This window comes from Mustela erminea, chromosome 4, assembly GCF_009829155.1.
Source record: "Mustela erminea isolate mMusErm1 chromosome 4, mMusErm1.Pri, whole genome shotgun sequence".
NCBI lineage: Eukaryota > Metazoa > Chordata > Mammalia > Carnivora > Mustelidae > Mustela > Mustela erminea.
In genome coordinates this window covers 45,726,490-45,748,174 of record NC_045617.1, presented here as the reverse complement: position 1 = coordinate 45,748,174, position 21,685 = coordinate 45,726,490, and the positions used below count along the sequence as shown (strand labels likewise).

At 38.0% G+C, this 21,685-nt stretch overlaps 1 protein-coding gene across 4 annotated transcripts in view; it reads left to right on the top strand.

Moving 5' to 3' along the window:
• LOC116588276 (cytochrome b5 reductase 4) overlaps positions 1–21,685 on the top strand; it is an 88,279-nt gene that overhangs the window by 5,091 nt on the left and 61,503 nt on the right. For all 4 annotated transcript variants that reach the window (XM_032339142.1, XM_032339140.1, XM_032339141.1 and 1 more), the window contains exon 3: positions 19,303–19,403. In XM_032339142.1, coding sequence (XP_032195033.1) covers positions 19,303–19,403 — 101 coding nt within the window. The remainder of the gene's footprint in view (positions 1–19,302; positions 19,404–21,685) is intronic.

Here is a 21,685-nt window from a genome sequence, read left to right as displayed (position 1 = left end):
GTTACACAATTGTAATTTTATTATTATATAATTATGGTATGTTGTCAGTTGTCCTGATTACACTGTGACCTGTATGAGGATAGAGACCCTGTCATGGCAGTCAGACTGTTCTGTCCTTGGTGGCTGGCACATAGAGGTCATCAATATGTGTTGTTTGTTGAGTGAATTTGCTTAACATTTTAGAGAAGTTTTGGTACTTAAAGAGGTTGTGTGGTTGTCATAGTAGATTGGAAAGATGGAAAGGTATCAGTAGGCACTATTAGTTTGCTAGGAATGCCCAGACAAAACAGCACAAACTAGGTGGCTTAAACCACAGAAAATTACCTCCCCACCATCCTGGAGGCTAAAGTCTGAGATCAAGGTGCTTTTTTCACAAGGCTGTGAGAAGAAGAATGTCTGTGTCTCTCACCTAGCTTCTGCTGGTTTGCTGCCAATCTTTGCAGTTGCTTGGCTTATAGTAGCAACACCCGTCTGCCTTCAACTTCACTTTGCATTCTCCCTGTATACTTGTCTGGGTCCAAATTTCCTATCTTTATAGAGACCCCAGTCATATTGGATTAAGACCCTACCCTACTCAAGAATGACCTCATCTAATTATATCTGCATTTACCTCTATCCAGATAGGGTCACGTTCTGAAGTACTTGAGGGTAGGACTTCAACATATGAATTTGGAGGGTACGCAGTTCAACCCATAAAAGACACAGAGTGTGAAATTTTTTTCAGTGGCAAAGGAGGTGGATTCTTCAGCAGGTGATGACATAGCTTGTTCTAAGATAGAAGAACAGCTGCTCAACTCCCCAAAGTTTCTCCCCAAAGTTCCCTCAGAATTTCTCCTCAGAGTTTCTACAGCTGTGGATAGTACTCGTAGCTTGGAATGAGTATTCTGCTAGATACAAAAAACTCCTTTTGTCATTTTATTTTATTTATTTATGTAATTAAAAAAATTATTTATTTGAGAGAAAGAGAGAGCATGTGTATGTGTGTGCCTCAGAGTGGGGAGGGACAGATGGAGAGGGAGACAGACAGATTGACCATTGAGCTTGGAGCCTGACACATGGGACGCCATCTCCGGACTCTGAGATCATGACCTTAGCCAAAATCAAGAGTCAAGCACTTAACTGACTGAGCCACCCAGGCCCCCTTCCTTTTGCCATTCCATAGGGTTTTGAATACTCTTCTTGCTCTTTTCCATACTGCCCATTTTTTTTTTTTTAACCAGGTGTAAGTATCTGGTAGAAAATGACCACCACACTCTGCCTGAGTGTTTTCTGCTAGGCTGGGTGAGGTGGAGGTCAGTGTCCAGAAGAGTCTCTCAGCTGGTCCAGGCTTAGGCATGTGAATTCTGTTTCTACAGTAGGAAGCTGCTTGTCCAGAAAACTCACTTATGTGAACCCTTTGTGTCTTAGTGATGTTAGATAAATGAGGCATTGATATAATGCAGTCATACTTTATTATTCATTTGGTGTATTGATAGACATAAGGGACTCGTGTGCTGTGTTTGGAAGTAATATGTACACTGTTTCCTATAAGGATTGAATATATGGCACCTCTTCTGGTAAGGTTGTTTATTAGAAGATAAAATTTGTTTAAAGTCTCTGTTATTCTGTTAATAGTAAGGCTTTTTTCCCCTTTGCAAAAAGTTAAGTGTCTTTCCCCCCCCCTTTTTTGATGAGTTCAGTTTATATCATCAAGAAACACTCAATTTACGTGGTGCTCTTTAAGCTTCCCCGCTAATAGGAGAGGATAAATGACTGATGAGGGGACACATCTGAGAGTGCCGTAAGAAGCTATCAAGAAAATGACATCAGATTGGAAGGAGGGAAATGTGTGGGTTAGGAAAAACAGAGACACTGTTGTGGTAGCGATAGCTTAGAAGCTGTGGACAGGTTTTCATCAGAAAATAAGGAGGAAGAACATCAAAGTGGAGGGAAAATCCTAACCTACAGACACAGAAAAGCTTGAGATATATTCTAGAACTTAGGTGAATTATTGGACAGTTATAAAGAAGACTAGAAAGGTGAGCTAGGTCAGATTGAAAAGGATCTTGGAAACCAGGCTGAGAAATATGTCCTTAATTTAGATGGCAGTATGAGCTCTAGAAGGTATATGGATATGGGGACAATGTGAAAGGGTATGCCCTAGAAATATTAGTCTTGTGGTGGGTATGGTGAATTAAATGGGACAAAAAGCATTTAGCTCATTATAGAAGTTCAGGTGGTATTGGGAGAACCAGGATGTTGACAAAGACAATGGAAAGTAGGATGAATGTGAGGCAAAAAGATTAAACAGATTACTGGTAATTTCTAAAACAATCATAATTTAGAGTAAGCATATGACTAAATGTTACTATCTTTTTCTTACTATTCTAGTTTAAAATATAAATGATATCTTCTTAAAAGGGGAATGTATGCCAAATGTAGCTTCAAAGGTCAGAGATAATATTTGGGCCCAAGTTTTAATCAAAGCTGTATCATAGGGAAACATGATATCATGGTATCATTTTTCCCTCCTTGATAAAATATTAAATTTCTCATTTATCTGACAATTGCCCCATATTTAGATTGCTTTCAATTTCAGCTGATCGGGTTAAGGTAGACACAGTTTTTTCTAAGAGATTTTAGACAATATACATTTGGGTATGGGTTTTTATGGCTAATATTATGGAGATTATTTTCTTTTCTTGAGTATATATCAGTACTTATGCACATGTTCAGGTGTGTTGAGCCCAGTTATATTCCTAAAAATAATACTGTGTAAATAACACTTGGTTGGCAGCAGACTGTAAAATGTAAACTAAAATGAGAGTACTGGCTTAGGATGATCAGCAAGACAGTGTATGGGGTTTCCAGTTTGTTCAGTTAATCACCATTTTCTATGAAGTATGTAATTACTGTAATGCAGTAAGAAGGAATTGGAATGTTGAGGGAATAGATAGGAGTGATAATGCTTTTTTAAAAATCTTGTTGAATTTACCATTAAGGCATACTTTCGTGGTTTCCTCCATTATTGCTGTTTCATTCTCGAGAACTAAAGGTGACTTACAAATATGCGAAACTGAGCAAACATCTGAATCACTCATCTGTGAAAGCTCTGTAGAGCTTAGATCAGATTTTGTTTCCCCTGTAGTATATTTTATTGCAGGATGTAGTCAGTGTGGGTAATGATATATTGTTATGAAATCATTTTTTGGCAGCATGGTATATGGCCTTTGATCTCAGTGAGAGTGAGTGCAGCCTGATACTCTAACAACCATTTGAATGAATGGTATTTAGAAAAATTTGATTATGGTCAGTAGACTGGGTTGGGCTCTGTGGTCAGTGGGGAGTTTGCTTGAGATCTCCCCCTTTCCCTCTGCCCCTCCCTCCACTGGCGTGCAAGTGCGTGCGCATGTTTGTGCCCTCTCTCTCTCTCTCTCAAATAAATAAGTAAAATCTTTAAACAATTTATTAGATTAAGTTACTCATAAGGGATTTAATGGATTTCATTTATAACTTAGAAACAAACATGCTTTGATTTCTCCTAATGCTGATTATCATATCCTAGTAAATTAAAGAGGCCTGCTTGAGATCACTGTAAAAGTGATTTCAAATGGGTCCATACTTTTGTGTTTCCTTATTATTTAGAGTATCTTGGGGCACCTGGGTAGCTCAGTTGGTTGAGTGACCAGCTCTTGATTTCAGTTCAGGTCATAATATCAGGGTCCTGGGATCGAACCCTGCCTCTGTTCTATGTGGGGTATGGAGCCTACTTGGGATTCTTTCTTCCACCCCCTCCACCCCTCCCCACCCCTCCCCACCATGCTCGCATGCGCGCCCTCTCTCTCTCTCTCAAAGAAAAATAAAAAAGAGGGACACGTGGGTGGCTCAGTTGGTTAAGAGTCTGCCTTCAGCTCACGTCATGATCCCAGGGTCCTGGATCAAGCCTCAGCAGGGAGCCTGCTTCTCCCTCTCCCTCTGCCCTTCCCCCAACTTGTGTTTTCTCTGGCTCACTCTGCTCTCTCTCTCTCTCAAATAAATAAAAAATCTTAAAAAAAAAAGAAAAAGAAAATCTTGGTAAATTGATTCTGAGAAATATTTTGTCCTATTATATTTCTAGTCCAGCTTCCTAGATTTCTAGATACATTTATAGTAAACATTTTTAAATTTTACATTGTAGGATGGTAGTGTGAATTTATATACATACAGTCAATTCTCATTATTCGTGAATTCCAAATTTACAAATTTGCCTGCTCACTAAAATTGCTTTGTAACCCCAGAAATCAATACTCACTGTGTTTTCATAATTATCTGCAGACATGAGCAGCAGAGGGGAAAATGTGTTTGGCCCTTCCTACTTGAGGTTGCACAAGGAGATGCTCTGCCTTCCTGTTTCTACTCTCATACTGTAAAGATGTATCTTTTTCGAGGTCTGTTTAGTGCTATGTTTTTCATATTTTGTGTTTTTTGTTGATGTTTTTGATTTAAAGAGCCCGCCAAGTATAGTGCTAAAGACTGTGCTGTGCCTCACAGAGAAAATATGTATGTTAAATAAGCTTTGTTCCGGCATGAGTTCAGTGCTGTTGGCTGTGAATTAAATGTTCATGAAGCCACAATACATATTGACTAAGGTGTCTTTAAACAGAAATACACCTTGAGCACCATGGTTATGTATCGTTTGACAAAAATGTGACCAGAGGCTTGCAGGAACCTAACGCTGCCTTTTTTCCTCCAAGAAGCAATGGTTCCCTGTTTGCTAATTCAGTGTTCACAGTGACTTTGTAGAACGTAACTGCCAAGAAAAAGGAGAACCAACTAGGCTGTTTTTTTTTTTTTAATTTATACTCCAGAAATAAAATAAGTTTTATACTTTTGGGGTTAGATTCAAGTCTGCCAAGAAGAGAGCTGATTTTTCCAACAGTAGGCTCTTTTCCTGAAGTCTCCTTAGCTCCTTGCTTCACTTTTATTTTGAGAAACTACAGTATTATTTGTCTCTAGCAGAGAAACATTTTTCTTCTAAGAACAGCTTTTCAAATTTGGGTTGACCTTTTAATTTAAATGCAGTGTATTATCACAACTGTACAGAGCGTATCCGAGCAGTAAAGTACTTACTGTTACAGGTAGCTCAGTCTTCTGTACGCAGTCCTCATTACTTCTCGACAGCAGATTGCCAAACACCTCTCTTCTGCTATCGCTTGCTTGCTTAGGAAATCCAAATCAACGTTTTTTTATAGCTACATTTCCTGTTACTCATTTCTAATCTGATTCATAGATTTTCATGTTGTCTGTTCTCCCCTATGAAATGCAAGTTATCTCAACCTTGTCGATTTTAATCATTCTGTGCTGCTGACATCGAAGACGATTTGCTTTCTTTATCTCCTAAACTGTCAGTCTTTTCCTTGCTTTTGTTTTTGTTTTTCAGTTTTCTTCTTTCCGTCCCTCCCTTTCATCCACTAAAAATTAAGTAGTGGAAGAAAACTGGTGGTCTTGGGGCCTCATCTGACCCACAAGGGTTTTTGTTTGCTTGACATAGCAGTTTACAAACTTCAGCCAACGTTTTGAAGTTTTTTCCTCTGTGGGAATGTTTTTGATAATAAATTTAATTTTAAACAGAGATACAGGGCCATTCAAATTTTCTGTTGTTCTTATGTGAGTTGTTATATTTTTTTCAGTGAATTTGTTCATTTTAATTCTAGTTATTGACCATATTGACATAAAGTTGTTTACAACGTTCCCTTATTACATCTTTTGTGTCTTTAGGTTCTGTAGAGATAAACCCTTTTACAGTCTGGATATTGCTATTGTGGGCTTCTCTTTTTCTTTTTTTTTTTAACTGATCAGTCTTACTAGAAGTTTATCAATTTTATTAACTTTTGGTTTTGATTTTCTTTGTTGGTTGTCCATTTTCTATTTCATTAATTTTTACTCCTATCATAGTTAGGAAGATGGTTATTTTAAGACTCTTTTTCCTGCAGTATTGGCATCGATATATTTACAGAGATAACTTGCAGTTACTCTTGTTGTGTTCTTGTTGAATTACCTGATTCTAAGCTTTTATGCTTAAACTATTACAGTATACTTTCTCTGGTTTTATTATATTTAACTCTGGATTGAATCCTGATTTAGCATTTGTGTGTTGCTCACTTTGAGTGCATATGTAAATTAATTCATTAAGAAATTACCATGAGGTGCCTATTACTTGTATTTCTTTTTTATGTTAATTAACAGCCATATAGGATATCCTTCTGGGACAGTTTTTATTTCTAGTAATTTAATGAAGCATAGCTTTTGCTTTTTTTGTTAACCTGTGTGTGGTTGTCATCCATAAACAAATAGAGAAGATAGTTTTGAACTTTTGCTCTATCTTGGCTCCCTCATTTAATCAATATTTCTCATCATGCTTACTATGAGGCTCTGGGGACAACATGGAAATATAAAACAGAGATGACTTTTGATTTTAGGGAATTTATAATGTGGTGGGGAGCACAAAGCATTAATCAAGTCTGACAAGGATTGTGAAGGAGAGGTACACTGTGCCGACTGATGACTACAGAAGATAGAGCTGAGATCTGAAAACTAAATGAGAGTTAACTAGGCAAAGAGGAATGGGAATGGCACTCCGGGGCTCTGGGAAGGAGCCTGTGCAAAGGCTGGGTGGTGTGATCTTGTGAGAGAGAGATCACATACACACATGTGGGAGTTCACCTTGAATAGAAGGTGCTTAAAGTTAGTGATGTCTCCTGTCTTTGTTCTCTCCTTTGTATTGGAAAGACACACTTTTTTTTTTTTTTTAAGATTTTATTTATTTATTAGAGAGAGAAAGAGAGCATGAGCAGGGTTAGGGCCTGAGGGAGAGGGAAAAACAGACTCCCCATGGAGCAGGGAGTCCGATGTGGGGCTTGACCTGAGCCAAAGGTGGATGCTTAAGCCACTGAGTCTCCTGGGTTCCCAAGACACACTCTTTTCAAAGATCCCACTCTTTCTAAGACCATTTTCCTTCCTAGGGCTCATCTCTATGTGCTCTTATCAACCCTCTCCAGCCGCCTCATGAATTTGGGCAGTTGTCTGTCTAGCACTATTTAATACCCTTTACTTTTTTGCTTTCTTTCTGCCAACAGCTTTGTCCTTTAATCTCTTCATGACATTGCCCTCTCGGGCTGTGTTTCATACCTGAACTTTCTTCTTTAGCACTTGGTGTTGGACTTCTGTGAGAACATCTATAAATTTTGGACCATTTTTAGTATTTCTCCTATTTAAATTGAGTTTGGGAATACTAATATACTGCTTCTCACCCTACCCCTAGCTTCCAGCAGAGGGCATGGCTCCTGGTTTAGTGTTCAGTAAATGTACCTTGAAGCATTTGTATATTTTGATATGGGTAGGAGTTTTAAACCATGGTATGGTTTTAATTATTTCACAAAGTAGTAACCAGTTGAGAAACTTGATATTTAATGTTTCTAGATTATTGGCCCCTGGAGTTCCTTAATCAGTTTGAAACTTTGTTATTTCTGGATAGCTTTCTTATATAGATTCATGGTCCATTATTGAATTTTGAGCCTGATTTTAAAATGTGTCAGTATTTCCATTAAACTCCTTTTTATAGTTTCTGTCTCTGTGATGAAATTTACCTTGTTAAATGTCATCCACATTCTCTACTAGACTTTTTAAAAGATATTAATTATAGTTATTTTAACATCCTTGTATAATAGTTCTAACATATACACCACCTTAAAGTCTGGTTGTGTTGCTGTTTCTCTTTCTCTCTCTCTCTCTTTTTTTTTTTTTTTTTAAAGATTTTATTTATTTATCTGACAGACAGAGATCACAAGTAGGCAGAGAGGCAGGGGTGAGCAGGCTCCCTGCTGAGCAGAGAGCCCAATGCAGGGCTTGATCCCAGGACCCTGGGATCATGACCTGAGCCGACGACAGAGGCTTTAACCCACAGAGCCACCCAGGCGTCCCTGTTTTTCTCTCTTGACAATGGGTTCTTGTCTTTTTTTTTTTTTTTCCCCAGTGTGACTTGTAATGTCTGATTGAATGTCCCACATTGCATAATGTGCACAGTAGAACCTGAGGTATTTACACTTAGAAACGAGTACACTTTTTCTGGCAGACAATTCAATTGAATCAGTCTGGGTAGCAGTTGAGCTGGTTAGGGGGTTTATTGTTGCCATTGTTACCACCAGCATACCACAGACTTCAGATTCCTCCCAGATCAGGTTGCTGCTAGGCTTGTTTGTTGTGTGGGTCCTACAGTGGTAGGACTTTCTCCTTGTTCCTATTGCACTCTTAGCCAACAGCCTGCCTGACTGCCTGTGTAGGGGTGGCTCCCTCTGTGCTCCTGGATGATCTTGCTTGTTACTTGGTATAAGACTTGTGGTTGAGGCAGACGTGTTTGTGCAATTTTCTTATTTGAACCTCCAGCTCAGGTGGGTTCTATGCACTTGAGCCCCAGAGACTGAACTCTTTTCAGTCCTTGTGTCAGTTCCCCAGTGGACATTCTCTTCTGCCTCATCCTCAGCGCAAGATCTAGAACGCAGACAGGTTTTTTGCCTCTGCCCAACCTACCCCTCTCCTGACAGCGGAGCTTTGCCTTCTATCAGTAGGGCTGGAGTGGAGGACAGGGCAGAGGGAGAAGGCTGTAAGCAATTGCCCTGCCTCCCTTCCAGTGCTAGAAGTCCTCCATTTTGTATCAGTCCAGAGCCCCGAGCCCCGGAGGCTTTGGGTGCCTCCCCCAGTGCTTATCTTGCATTTGCCTTGTGTCAGACCAGAGCACAGGGGGATGTGTTGTTTCCTTCCCTTTCCAGCAGCAACTAACTTCTTCCTGGTATCAGTGCAGAACTCAAGGATGAGAGGCTTTACTGTACCTTCCCAGCAAATGGATAACTTTTGCTGCACGCGGGGTTTCATTGTGAAGCACGGATGAATTTCTTGCTTCTGCCCCACCAGTAGCTGATGATTTGGGCAGTCCAAAAGAGTAATTTGACTTCTTGGTACTCCTGCTCTACCCGCAAATCTTGGAGCAGGCATTATACACCAGAACCAACAGTATCGTTTCTCAGACCTGCCCTGCTCGTACTTTTCATGAGCATCACATGAGGTGGGAAAGTGTGAAAAAGAAATTTGTGAGTGGGTGGATACAGAATCCCATTTCTGAGACCTTCAGTGTTCTAAAATAGCTTCAGTGCACATTTGGCCCTTAAAGAGTGTGATAAAATTTCAGTTGTTTTATAGCAATGTCTCTTTTTCCTTTGCTCTATCAAAGATGAAACAACTCATGTGTCCCATCTCCTCAGACCGGCTTATCATTCTGGATTTTAGATTATTTGTTGCATTATGACCTTGTATGCTCCATTCCTTGATGGGCTCAAAAACTTCTGGATTGTCTGGCTTTTTCTTTTTTTCTTTTTTTAATATTTTATTTATTTATTTGAGAGAGAGAAACAGAGAGAGCACAAGCAGGGAGCAGGGGCAGAGGGAGAGGGACAAGCAGACTCCCCAGTGACCGCAGAGCTTGACGCGGGACTCAAGGTGGGGCTCATCCCGGGATCCTGAGATCATGACCTGAGCCAAAGTCAGATGCTTAACCAACTGAGCTACTCAAGCACTCCTGGTTTTTCTTTTGGTTAAAGGTAGGAACACATTTTTCTTGATATAATCTTTGCACCTGACTTATTTTGGAAAATAAGAAATAATCCCAAACACAAGGACGTTATCTGCTCCTCTTCCGCCCACGTAATTAACAGCAGTGCAGTCAAGGGCTGGTTGGTAGCTGTCGGAGGTAGACCTAAGGCATAGGCAGACAGAGGGAAATGATCTCATGGAATAGGGAAAACTAATTTTTAGAGAGAGGGTGTCTTGTTTAATATTGACATAAACTGTAAATCAACCCTAAGTATAGTAAATGTGGCTGTTGCTAATGATGTTTGGTCATTGTTCTCCCTAGGAGAGGTTTGTGAATTTTTTTCAAAATATTTAGAGTATAACTGATCCCTCAGACTGTTTGTTGGTTAATTTTTAATGCTTTTATTGATCAATTTCCTTTTAAATCAATTTCGTAGTTAAATATCAGGGCTGTTTTTTGTGATAGGAATGTCGCATAAGATTATCTTTGGTAATTATGCCCTGTTGATGTTCTGAAGTGTATAGAGGACTTTATCACATCTTATTTAAATTTCCCCATGCAGACTGAGGCATTCAGTTCCGATCGTCTTAGCTCTTTTGTAAATTGGACTCACCATCACTGAATTTGTTTGGTGGAGTTAGAAGCTCCAAGTTATATTCAGGACAGTTGCTACCTCTCTCTTTTCTAGTTTCTGTGAGGCAGTGCTGGTCTCATTTTTCATATTTCTTTTTCTTTTTAAAATTGTACACCAGAGGTCCACAATTTAAGTTGCTTAGATACTAATCTTAATTTTAGAGGGCTTTCTTTAAACGTCTGTCCTTTTATTTTGAGAGGGATGAACCAGAGAGCTAAATGGAAGTTCCACGTGTGTGGGCAGAACTCTTTTATGCATGGGTTTGGCTGCACTGGCAGGTGTCCCCAACCGACTGTATGCAAGCAGTCTTTTGGGCTGGAATTCCCTCCCCCACCCCCAGTCATCTGCAGATAAGTGTTCTGAAGGTTATCTGGGATGGAAGCTGCTGGGATGGTGGTGGTAGGACGTGGATCTTAATGTTGTGACTTTTGCTTCTGGTTTTTAGTTCAAACCTCTCCCCTACTCCCAAGCGTGTTTCCTTCAGTGTAATGTTTCTTTGGTTCATCCTGTCTAAAGAATAAATGTACACTTCTTGCAGGGTAGGGAAGGGGCTGCTTGCTTGGTATTTAGGATAGTGAAGGCAATATTAGGCTTGTATTGCTGCTTCTATTGAATTCAAGATCTTCCTGCCCCCTAACCTGGGATCCCTGATTCTTACACTTGCGGGGGGGTGTTCTGTTGCACACATTGGCTTTTATAGATTCCCCTCCACCTTACACAGGCTTTATTTTCACCTTTCTTCATTCTGCTAAGTATATTGTCACTCATCTTTTGGCTTCAGGCTTCCAAAACCTTATTGCAGTCATCTCCTCTTCTGCTTTCTGTGTCTTTTTGGTTTTAAGTGTTATCTATCCTTTCTAGTCATTTTAGAAGCTTTTCAGGAGTGGAAGAGACAAAGGAATGCTTTTAATTCTGAAATCCTAAGGTACTCTACTATACAACACCTAGCTGGGTACAGTATTAGCTCAAGTAAACTGGTTAAAGTTAAGGATATATATAGATATCCCTAGAACAATCATCTTATTTTATTATTTATTTTATTTTAGATTATTTATTTATTTATTTGTCAGAGAGAGAGAGAGAGAGGAGCGAGAGTGAGCACAAGCAGACAGAGTGGCAGGCAGAGGGAGAAGCAGGCTCCCTGCCAAGCAAGGAGCCTGATGTGGGACTCAATCCCAGGATGCTGGGATCATGACCTGAGCTGAAGGCAGCTGCTTAACCAACTGAGCCACCCAGGCATCTAGAACAATCATTTTAAAAATAATGAGAGGAGGGGGGCGCCTGGGTGGCTCAGTGGGTTGAGGCCTCTGCCTTCGGCTTGGGTCATGATCCCGGAGTCCTGGGATCGAGCCCCGCATCAGGCTCTCTGCTCAGCAGGGAGCCTGCTTCCTCCTCTCTCTCTGCCTGCCTCTCTGCCTACTTGTGATCTCTGTCTGTCAAATAAATAAATAAAATCTTTAAAAAAAATTTAAAAAAAAATAATGAGAGGAGGTATAGTAAAAAAGTCAATAGATAAAATGAAATGCTAAAAAAATACTTTGTTAACCCCAAAGAAGGCAGGGATAGAGGTATAGAGACACGGACAGAAAACTTGGAAGAAGAAAAAGAAAATTTGAGGGTAAGGGTGAAGACTGATAAAATGGTAGCTCTGAATTCAGCCTTATCAGTAATTAAGCGTAAATGGAACAGTCATTTGAATTGAAAGATAGAGATTGTGTGTTTATGTGTATCAAGACCTAACTACATGATGGCTGGAAGGGATACACTGTATTTATTTGTTTCGTTTGTTTATTTTGCAGCATTTTATATAATTATTTGTCTTTGGTTTCACATTCCCAGTCAAAACATTGGTTTCCAAAATTACTTAGGTCAATTCTTTTTCTTTCTTTCTTTCTTTTTTTTTAATTGAAGTGTAATTATGTAGAGTGTTACATTGTTTCAGATATATAATATAATGATTCAGCAGTTCTGTGTATTACTCAGTGCTCAACACTATATATGTACTTTCAATCCCCCTTATCTATCACCCATCCTCCAACCCACCTCCTCTCTGCCAGCCACCGGTTAATTCTCGTATTTAAGAGTCAGGGGTTTTTTGCCTCTTTTTTTCTTTGTTCATTTGATTTGTTTCTTAAATTCCAAGTGTTAGTGAAATGATATGGTATTTGTCTGACTGATTTATTTCACTTCACATAATACTCTCTAGGTTCATCCATGTTGTTGCAAGTGGCAAAATCTCATTCTTTTTTTTTTTTTTTGTGGCTAATATGCCAATGTGTATATGTACCACGTCTTATTCATTCATCAATTGATGAACTCTAATGCTGCTTTCATATCTTGGCTATTTAAATAATGTTGTAATAAGCGTAGGGGTGCATATATCTTTTCAAATTAGTGTTTTTGTTTTCTTTGGGTAAATACCCAATAGTGGAATTACTGGATTATATGGTATTCCTACTTTTAATTTTTTTTTTAGGAACCTTCCTAGTGTTTTCCAGAGTGGCTACACCAATTTGTATTCCCACCAACAGTACATGAGGGTTCCTTTTTCTTACATCCTTGCCAACACTTGATATTTCTTTGTGTTTTTTATTTTAGCCATTCTGAACAGTATGAGATGATTTCTTTCTTTCTTTTTTAAAATTTTTTAGGTGATTTCTTATTGTAGTTTTGCTTTGCATTTTTCTAATGATGAGTGATGTTGAGCATGTTTTCATGTGTCTGTTGGCTATTTTTATGTCTTTGTAGAAATGTCTATTTAGGTGCTCTGTAGAAAGGATACACTTTACATATAAATACACAGAGAGGTTGAAAGTATATGTGTAGGAAAATGTATACTATCTAGACAGTAAGTCTAACAAGGTTGGCTTATATTAATATTGGTTAAAGTATACTACCAAAGATAAAGAATGTTACTAGAGATAAAAACATTTCGTAACGTTAAGAGTTCATTATGAAGACTGTTTATGCTTTATAACAAAGCTGCAAAAAATATGAAGCAAACATTGATAGTATTGAAAAGTAGAATTAAAATCCACAGTTATTGTTGCATATTTTAGCACCCTCTCTCAGCAGTTGATAGAACTAGGTAAATATCAGTAGACTTAAAATTAAAATACTGTGCTATTTCTTTAGTGAACACAAGATGGCAAGGTGGTCACAGTACTTGCAAAAATGGATCTGTACATTTGAATACAGAGAAATATTGCTATGACTTTATTATGTGAACACACCTTTTTCCTTCATTGACTTTAGAGCCAACAAAATCAACAGTGGTTCAGCACTTAATCTTATAGACTTGTGGAAGAAAGATTTTAAAAAAGACAGATGACATCTTATCTTGTTAGTATTACCACAAAAATGTTGTGGCCTTGGACCACCCATCAAAAGACTTTTAAGCTCCCTTAGGAAGGTCTGGATCATGCTTTGAGACTCTCTAATGTAAAATAGAACAAAGAAAATGTCAAATTATCCGTGGGGGTGTTACCGTGAACCATGGGGATGCAGTTTAGTCCCTATCAGCGGGCTACTATGGTTCACATGTGGTTACCTATCCTGAAAAATTGTGGAGCCTCATCTGGGAGATAGATTAATAGGTATAACTGTCACTTGAGGCTTACATTATGATGTGAGATGTGGGGCTGGGGTTAAGAATGAGTTGGAGCTTGTTGCAATCCAATTGTTAGTTCAGTTATCTGAGATAAGTGATTCAGGTTCTGTAGGTGGGAAAAGACTTTTTCTGTCTATGGGAAGTTAGAGTGGTGACTAGAAAAGAGTGCTCTGAAATTGGAAGCTTCCCACATTGCTGCTGAGAATAGAAAACATTCTGGCAGTTCCTCAAAAAGTTAAACATAAATTGTATATGACCCAGCAGATTTACTCCTATGTATATACTCAAAAGAAATAAAAATATGTGTCCACACAAAAATGTATACGTGAATGTTCATAGCGGCATTATTCGTAATAACCCCAAAGTGGAAACAACTTAAATGTCAATGAACAGAGGAACAGGTAGACAAAGTGGGCTGTATCCATACATGGAATATTTTTCAGCCATAAGAAGGAATGAGGTATGGACACATGCTACAACATGGATGAACCTTGAAAATATTATACTAAGTGAAAGAAGACAAACAAAAGACCCTATATTGTCTGCTTCCATTTATATGAAATGCCCCAAATTTGCAAGTCTCAAAAGACAGAATGTACATTTGTGGTAATGCAGGGCTGGGAAGGCTGGTAGGAATGCTGCCTGAAGAAGGTTTCTGCATATTGTTAAATCATATCATCTGTTGCTTGGTCAGTGACCCTTATGTAGGGACTCATGTTCAACACAATATCAATGTCAAAAACTCAAAGGGCTTTCTCCTTTCTAAAGAAGAAGTAAGTAGTCTCCTTTTGTTTATTTGTTTCTTTTTTTTTTAATTTTTTATTTTTTATAAACATATATTTTTATCCCCAGGGGTACAGGTCCGTGAATCGCCAGGTCCACACACCCCACAGCACTCACCAAAGTACACACCCCCCCCAATGTCCACAACCCCACCCCCCTTCTCCCAACCCCCCTCCCCCCAGCAACCCTCAGTTTGTTTTGTGAGATTAAGAGTCACTTATGGTTTGCCTCCCCCCAATCCCATCTTGTTTCATTTATTCTTCTCCTACCCACTTAAGCCCCCATGTTGCATCACCACTTCCTCATATCAGGGAGATCATATGATAGTTGTCTTTCTCCGCTTGACTTATTTCACTAAGCATGATACGCTCTAGTTCCATCCATGTTGTCGCAAATGGCAAGATTTCATTTCTTTTGATGGCTGCATAGTATTCCATTGTGTATATATACCACATCTTCTTGATCCATTCATCTGTTGATGGACATCTAGGTTCTTTCCATAGTTTGGCTATTGTGGACATTGCTGCTATAAACATTCGGGTGCACGTGCCCCTTTGGATCACTACGTTTGTATCTTTAGGGTAAATACCCAGTAGTGCAATTGCTGGGTCATAGGGCAGTTCTATTTTTAACATTTTGGGGAACCTCCATGCTGTTTTCCAGAGTGGTTGCACCAGCTTGCATTCCCACCAACAGTGTAGGAGGGTTCCCCTTTCTCCGCATCCTTGTTTCTTTTTAATAATTTTTAAGATCAGGCAATGCAACCAGTATTACTAGTGTCTCTTTTTAACCTTGGCTTCTAGGAAGTTCAGGATGACATTTAATGCTCAATCGTGGTAACATTGTTAGTTGGGTTAGGTGACTAGTATATTTTCTTTTACACATTTTGTTGTGGGTTTTTAAAATTTTTACACACAAATATTTCATTGTGTAACAGCTAGAGTTTAAATTACAATCAATATAAAAAGTTTATGTGAAAAACTAGGGGCAGCATTTACCAAGAAGGAAGAGTTCTCTATGTGAAAAATGGCAACATTAGGTTTTAGGTATAAAAATGATATTGATCCTTCAACTATTAGTTTTTAAATAAGCAGTGAGCTTCTAGACACTGTTACTATTCAAGCAGATGCTGAACAATGGTCTATCTGTAGATCTTATAAAGTTAGGTCCTGTATTAGATCAGAAATCAGACTCAAAGTTACCTTTAGAGCTCTCCCAATCTTGAGACTCTTTCATTCTGTGATTAAATTAGCTGTATAAGTTTCTGGTAATACAAAGCACTAAGTGGTAATTTTAAAGTGAGTAATTTTTATTCTAAGAACTTACTTGAGAGCTCAGAGTTCTAGATATGTAACACACGAGATAATTTAGAGTTAAAATACTAGAACAGGTACTACCAGTACATTGCCTAAAGAACTCAGTGTAGCTGTTTTTCTGAATGTGTGTCTTTGGTTGTGCTGCAGCTCAGCTAGGATGAATTAGCTAGAAAATGTACTTCTGAATCCAGGGCATTTAAAAAGTGATGTCTTTTAAACCTTACAGTAGATGTTCTTAATAAAATTGTTGTATTTTAATTTTAATAAGTTCTTTTTTATCTTTTGTTTTTCAGTTACACTGAGAGATACTTGACATATAACACTTTATAAGTTTAGGGTGTATAGCATTGTGATTGGTATGTCTGTATATTTTGAAATTAACTTGCTCTTCTTAACAGTACTCAGTCAATCCTTGTTATCTACTCCTGGTTAGAGTTTTAAAAACAAAATACAAAACAAAAAATAAAATATCAGGTTGGGTAGATAAGATGGATGGATGGGTGGGTGGGAGGGTGGGTGGATAGTTAGGTAGATTGATTGATCGGTCAGCAGATGTTCTCCCTATCTCCCCCTCTGCAACTGAAGGTGACCCATGTAAATGATCTGAAAGCACCTGTTGGTCTGTGACCAGAGGATCTTGGTCATAGCAGTTTTGTGCCATTCAAGGCTGGTGGTGTTTTATGAATGTCTTCCTGCCCATTTTTGTTCTTAATGTCATTATTAGGATTTAGGTTGTGCAGAATTTATTAATAGCCTAGCTTTAAGTTGAGATTATGCCTGTGGGTCCTTAAACACCACGTATTTTTATTTAATGGGAAGTCTGTTCTATAAATCTGCCATACTTGAGCAACTAGAGCTATAGGAAGAAGTTAATTCTGTCACCACAAAATTTAGGAAGTTGCAAGCAAAATTAGTTTCGAAAACCAGGTGGTAAGAATCCATAGGGGGCTAGAGGCTTATATGTAAGAAATTACTGCCTAAAAACCAAGTGTAGTACAAATAGAATACAACCAAGCGTGAAAGAAAATCATAAAGTTAGATTCTTTGCATTTGTTTTCTTCTGCCACATTGAAGTTTTAGTGTTAGGAAATGCTTTTGAAAAGGGAAAAGGAAGGAGATAAGATAGAGGAAGAAAAAAAGAGAAGAAAGAGCCCTCTGCACCAGAGGAAAAACATCAGTTGCATTTTGGGAGCTCTGCCTCATAATAAACAGTGACAAACACTGCCAAGTGTGGTTGGCTCTAATATTCCTTGGACTGAGACACTAACATTCTCAGTTCCTTACAGTGAGGGATTTTATAGGCATTCCTAGATTTGTCCATTTGAATGGCATGGAAGCTGTTCAGGTCTGGAGTGAGAATATGAGAGGATAAGGGTCAATCTAAAGGATTGAGAGGTCAAAGAGAACACATATGGGATGTTCTAGGTTTTATATGCTGATTATGGACAACTGGCAAAGCCCCGTTTATCCTTCTGCCAGTTGCTGAAACATGAAATTCTGTCACAGAAGGTTCATGATTGTGTGTTGTAGGTTGCATGTTCTTGAGAAACTCTAGTTGAGGTTTGGTTGCTGAGAAAGTTTGAAATTCCAAGTAAGCCATTCTATCTTAAAAACAAAACAAAACAAAACAAAACAGAAAACCTATTGGGAATAATTCTGATCCTAATCATTACCTCTGGCATTTGTGGTCTGTGGATTTTAAGCAAGAAACAGTAGGAAAAATTCCTTCCAAATTTGGTAGAGCAGGTGGATAGGGAAGAGGAAAGGCGAGAACTCTAGCAGTCATTTTGGTTTTTTATCTCAGGCTCATTTGGAGGACTGGCTGAAAGAGATTTTGTGAATTTACTTATTTTTGTTGCCTAAGTTGCTTTTAAGCCATCTTATAAAGAAATCTACCTAGTTGGTTATTCTCTAAAATTAAACTTATATGGAAAAACTACAATACCTTTTTGGGGCTGAAATCCAATCTCTTCTTTCGTCCCAAGATTATCACATAGGATGAAAATTTTAAATTACCTAAAGTTATTTAAATTCATGGAGGTCATAATATAAAGAGGGAATAGTCCTAGGTATAAGAAAACCAGTTATTCTCATTGTACTCTTGAGATATCTTCAGGGCTGGATTTGTCTACTGTCTAGTTTTTCAAGTAAAGTATTAAAAAGTAACTCATTTCCTTGGGAAGGCTATTCATTGAGTGAATTTTTCTCCATTTGTTGTTCCTTTTTTTTTTTTTAAATAAAGATATATTTAAATATATGAACAGATGAGATAAATGTTTGGAGAAGATAAAAGGATTGTTAAGATCCCAGCAATAGGGGCGCCCGGGTGACTCAGTTTGTTGAGCTGCTGCCCTTGGCTCAGGTCATGATCCCAGGGTCTTGGGATCCAGTCCCACATTGGGCTTCTTGCTCAGCTGGGAGCATGCTCTCGCCTCTGCCTGCCACTCCCCCTACTCATTCCTTCTCCCTATCTCTCTCTTTCTGAGAAATAAATAAAATCTTAAAAAAAAAAAAAAAAAGACCTCAGCAAGAATCTTTGTTCCTTGGACAGCTGCAGGGAAGGATTGTGCTTGTTTTCTCAGAGCGTATCTCAGTGGCCCAGTCACCCTTGCTTGCCCAGTGGTTGCTGAGATGATCAGACACATGGGTGACAGTTTGATTCCTTCTCATCAGATTTTCATACCAGGGCTATAGAGAAGGATGGAGTAGAGAGAGAGAGAACTTTTGAAAACCATAAACAGTGTTTCATTATTCGTTTGTGTTAGGAGGCAGTTCTCTTTAGGTTTTGTAGATAACCTGCACATCTTATAAGCAGGGGCAGTCTTTTTGGGGATGTTGGCATACTAAACAACTTTGCATAGTAGAACTCGAGACTCCTACTAGAGTATAGAGGACAGGCTTGCCTACTGTTTAGTATAATAAAGATAATATCTCCCCCACCCAGAACAGAGGGCACATGTACTTCCTGTTCATTATAAAAGATTCAACTTTCCTAAACTCAGACTTCCCTTCCTTTCGTACAGCACATTTGCGCACAGGAATTATCTGGCCCTCTTCACATAGGTCTGTAGGAATTGGGGTTTGGAGAACTCATGCACATGCTACTGCTTGTGATGTGTGTAGTAAATTACCCTTTATGTCTGACAGTTTCTGACCAGGACCCATGAAACTGGCAGACCAACTTGTTAACTTGTGAGTCTGGTGAAATCTTAGACCCTTGATGTACTTACTGCTTTGAAATAATAATAATGATTTGTTGAATAGAATGTATTTGAAAAGATTTATTGAAACTTACACTTCTCGTTTGTACAACTTTTACGAAGTCCATTTAGGATATTATTTCCCCTTGTTTGGATAGGTTTTGTTTATAACGTCAGCCCGTATATGGAGTATCATCCTGGTGGAGAAGATGAGCTAATGAGAGCAGCAGGATCCGATGGCACTGACCTCTTCGATCAGGTAAGGTGGTGAAGGTAATCCTAGTATCACAGGGGAAAAGTTCTCTTAGATTAACAGTATGACTGTTGTAGAAAAAAAGAAAATAGTTGCACAACTCTCACACGTGTTTGCTTGAGTTTTGAAAGGTAGGAAGATGCTCGTAAGTAACAACTGTTTTTTTAATTTGCCTTTGAATGATTTTACTAAAATTTTAGAGCTGGTTCCAAATCTGTATCTGGGCATCTGCTCTTAAGTGCTTTCTCTCTCCTCTATTTGCAGCTGTTTACTCAATTTGGATTGATTTTGATGATGATGATGATTGGGTCATGGGAGGCAGTAATGGTTAGAAGAAAAAACAAGAAATTTAGCTTCTCTGTACTCAGTTTTTTCTCCTTTGGGGAATGTTAAGTAACTGGCCTGTCTTGCTATACTGAGTCTGCATATCATGTAGAAAGTTAGATGATTAATGAATAGAAAATCTATTTCTATTAATATCTATTATTTATAATATACATATATATGTAATATTACATATATAAGTATGTAATACTTATGTATATAAGTATTATGTGTATACTTATGTATATAAGTATATATGTAATATTACATATATATTATGAATTATAGATATTAATAGAAATATATTATTTAATAGAAATATATATAATTTATATGTTCTAGAAAAATTCATACATATTTTATATAAATTTTATATGTAATAAAATATATTTGTATATAATTTATAAGATAAAATCTATTTCTAGAGTGGTAGCAGAAAATCTGTATGTATATTTCAAAAGATATTTATATTAGATCTTTTCCCTTATATTTTCCCTTACATTTACTAAAAACAAATACTAGCTTTTGTACTATTTAAGTTACATAGATCAAACGTACATATGTAACATATACACATATGTAATATAGTAATATCCATATGTTAACTACTGTCAATCGGCTGAACTGTTATTTTGAAACAACAATCTTGAGAAGAATAGAACTTTGCCTTTGTCTCACATAAGTTTTACTTTGTATTTTAATGATGATGATCCATGTTGTGGTACTGGGATTTTACCATTAAGATAGTGAAATGAGATTGGGTTATTTTTAAAGTAGACTTCTTTTTTTTTTTTTTTTTTAATAAAGATTATTTATTAGAGAGAGAGAGCAAGCATGAGTGGGTAGAGGCACAGAGGGAGAGAATCCTCAAGCTGACTCTGCTGAGCACAGACCCTGACACAGGTCTGTATCTCATGACCCTGAGATCCCAGCCTGAGCTGAACCAAGAGTTAGATGCTCAACTGACTGAGCCACCTAGGTACCCCGAGTTGACTCCTGAACAAATATAATTTGATATCTGTCCCTCCTACCTTCTCATCTATTTTAGAATTTATTTTTTGACCAGGTTGCCAGAAATAAAGTTTGTTTTATATTTAAATGTGCTGAAGTGCATCTACTTAAATAGCAGAATCTCGTTTGCTATTCATGTTCTTCATGGGTTGGAGGAAAGTCGTGTTTGGCCATTGGTCATAATAGCATTCCCCTTGGGAGGTTCTTATCGCTGATTTAAGGCAAATTCCCATTGTTATTTGTTATTTGTTATTGTCTAGCAATGCAAGCTAAGTAGAAAAGTTTAGGAACATTTGTGTGAAAATTGTCTGCCATACCTTTTTCTTATATCTGTTCTATAACCAAGATTTTACGGAAAACTCTTCTTTTGGAAGAGTATATTCAGCCTCAGGACGTTACAGAGGTGATCTCAGTCGTGAGGTTATACTTACTTACTTAAGTAAACCTTATTTAAGTTTTGGAGAAGTCACAAGAACTGCTGTACTGTTAAATTCTTTAGCAGTTTAAACAGTATGTTAGTTATCAGATTACTGCATTCCACTTGCCTTTAACAGGACCAGTGATGTTTATATAAGACTTTACTTACTACAGAAGTAAACAACTTTGTATTCTAGAAACTGTGGGCAAGCTTCTTGTATCCTTAAATATTTGAGTATTTATTCAGGGCTAGTATTTGAGTTGTATAGCAAACATTAAATTATCTTTTCACTGTCAGATTTCTGTCTCTACTTTGGATCACGCTTCTGACCTCGTGTTTTTATTTCCAAATGCCTGATGGGCAGTTTGATTACCCATAGGCACGTAGTTGTTTTGCCTTCGAATTATATCAATGCATCTTCTTCCCTTTTATTCCTCCGCTGTTTCCTGTTTCTGGTAATGGGGACCTGAAGCCACTTGAATAATCTTTGCCTTCCTCGTTGCACACCAATATCCAGTCACTGGCGAAATCCAGT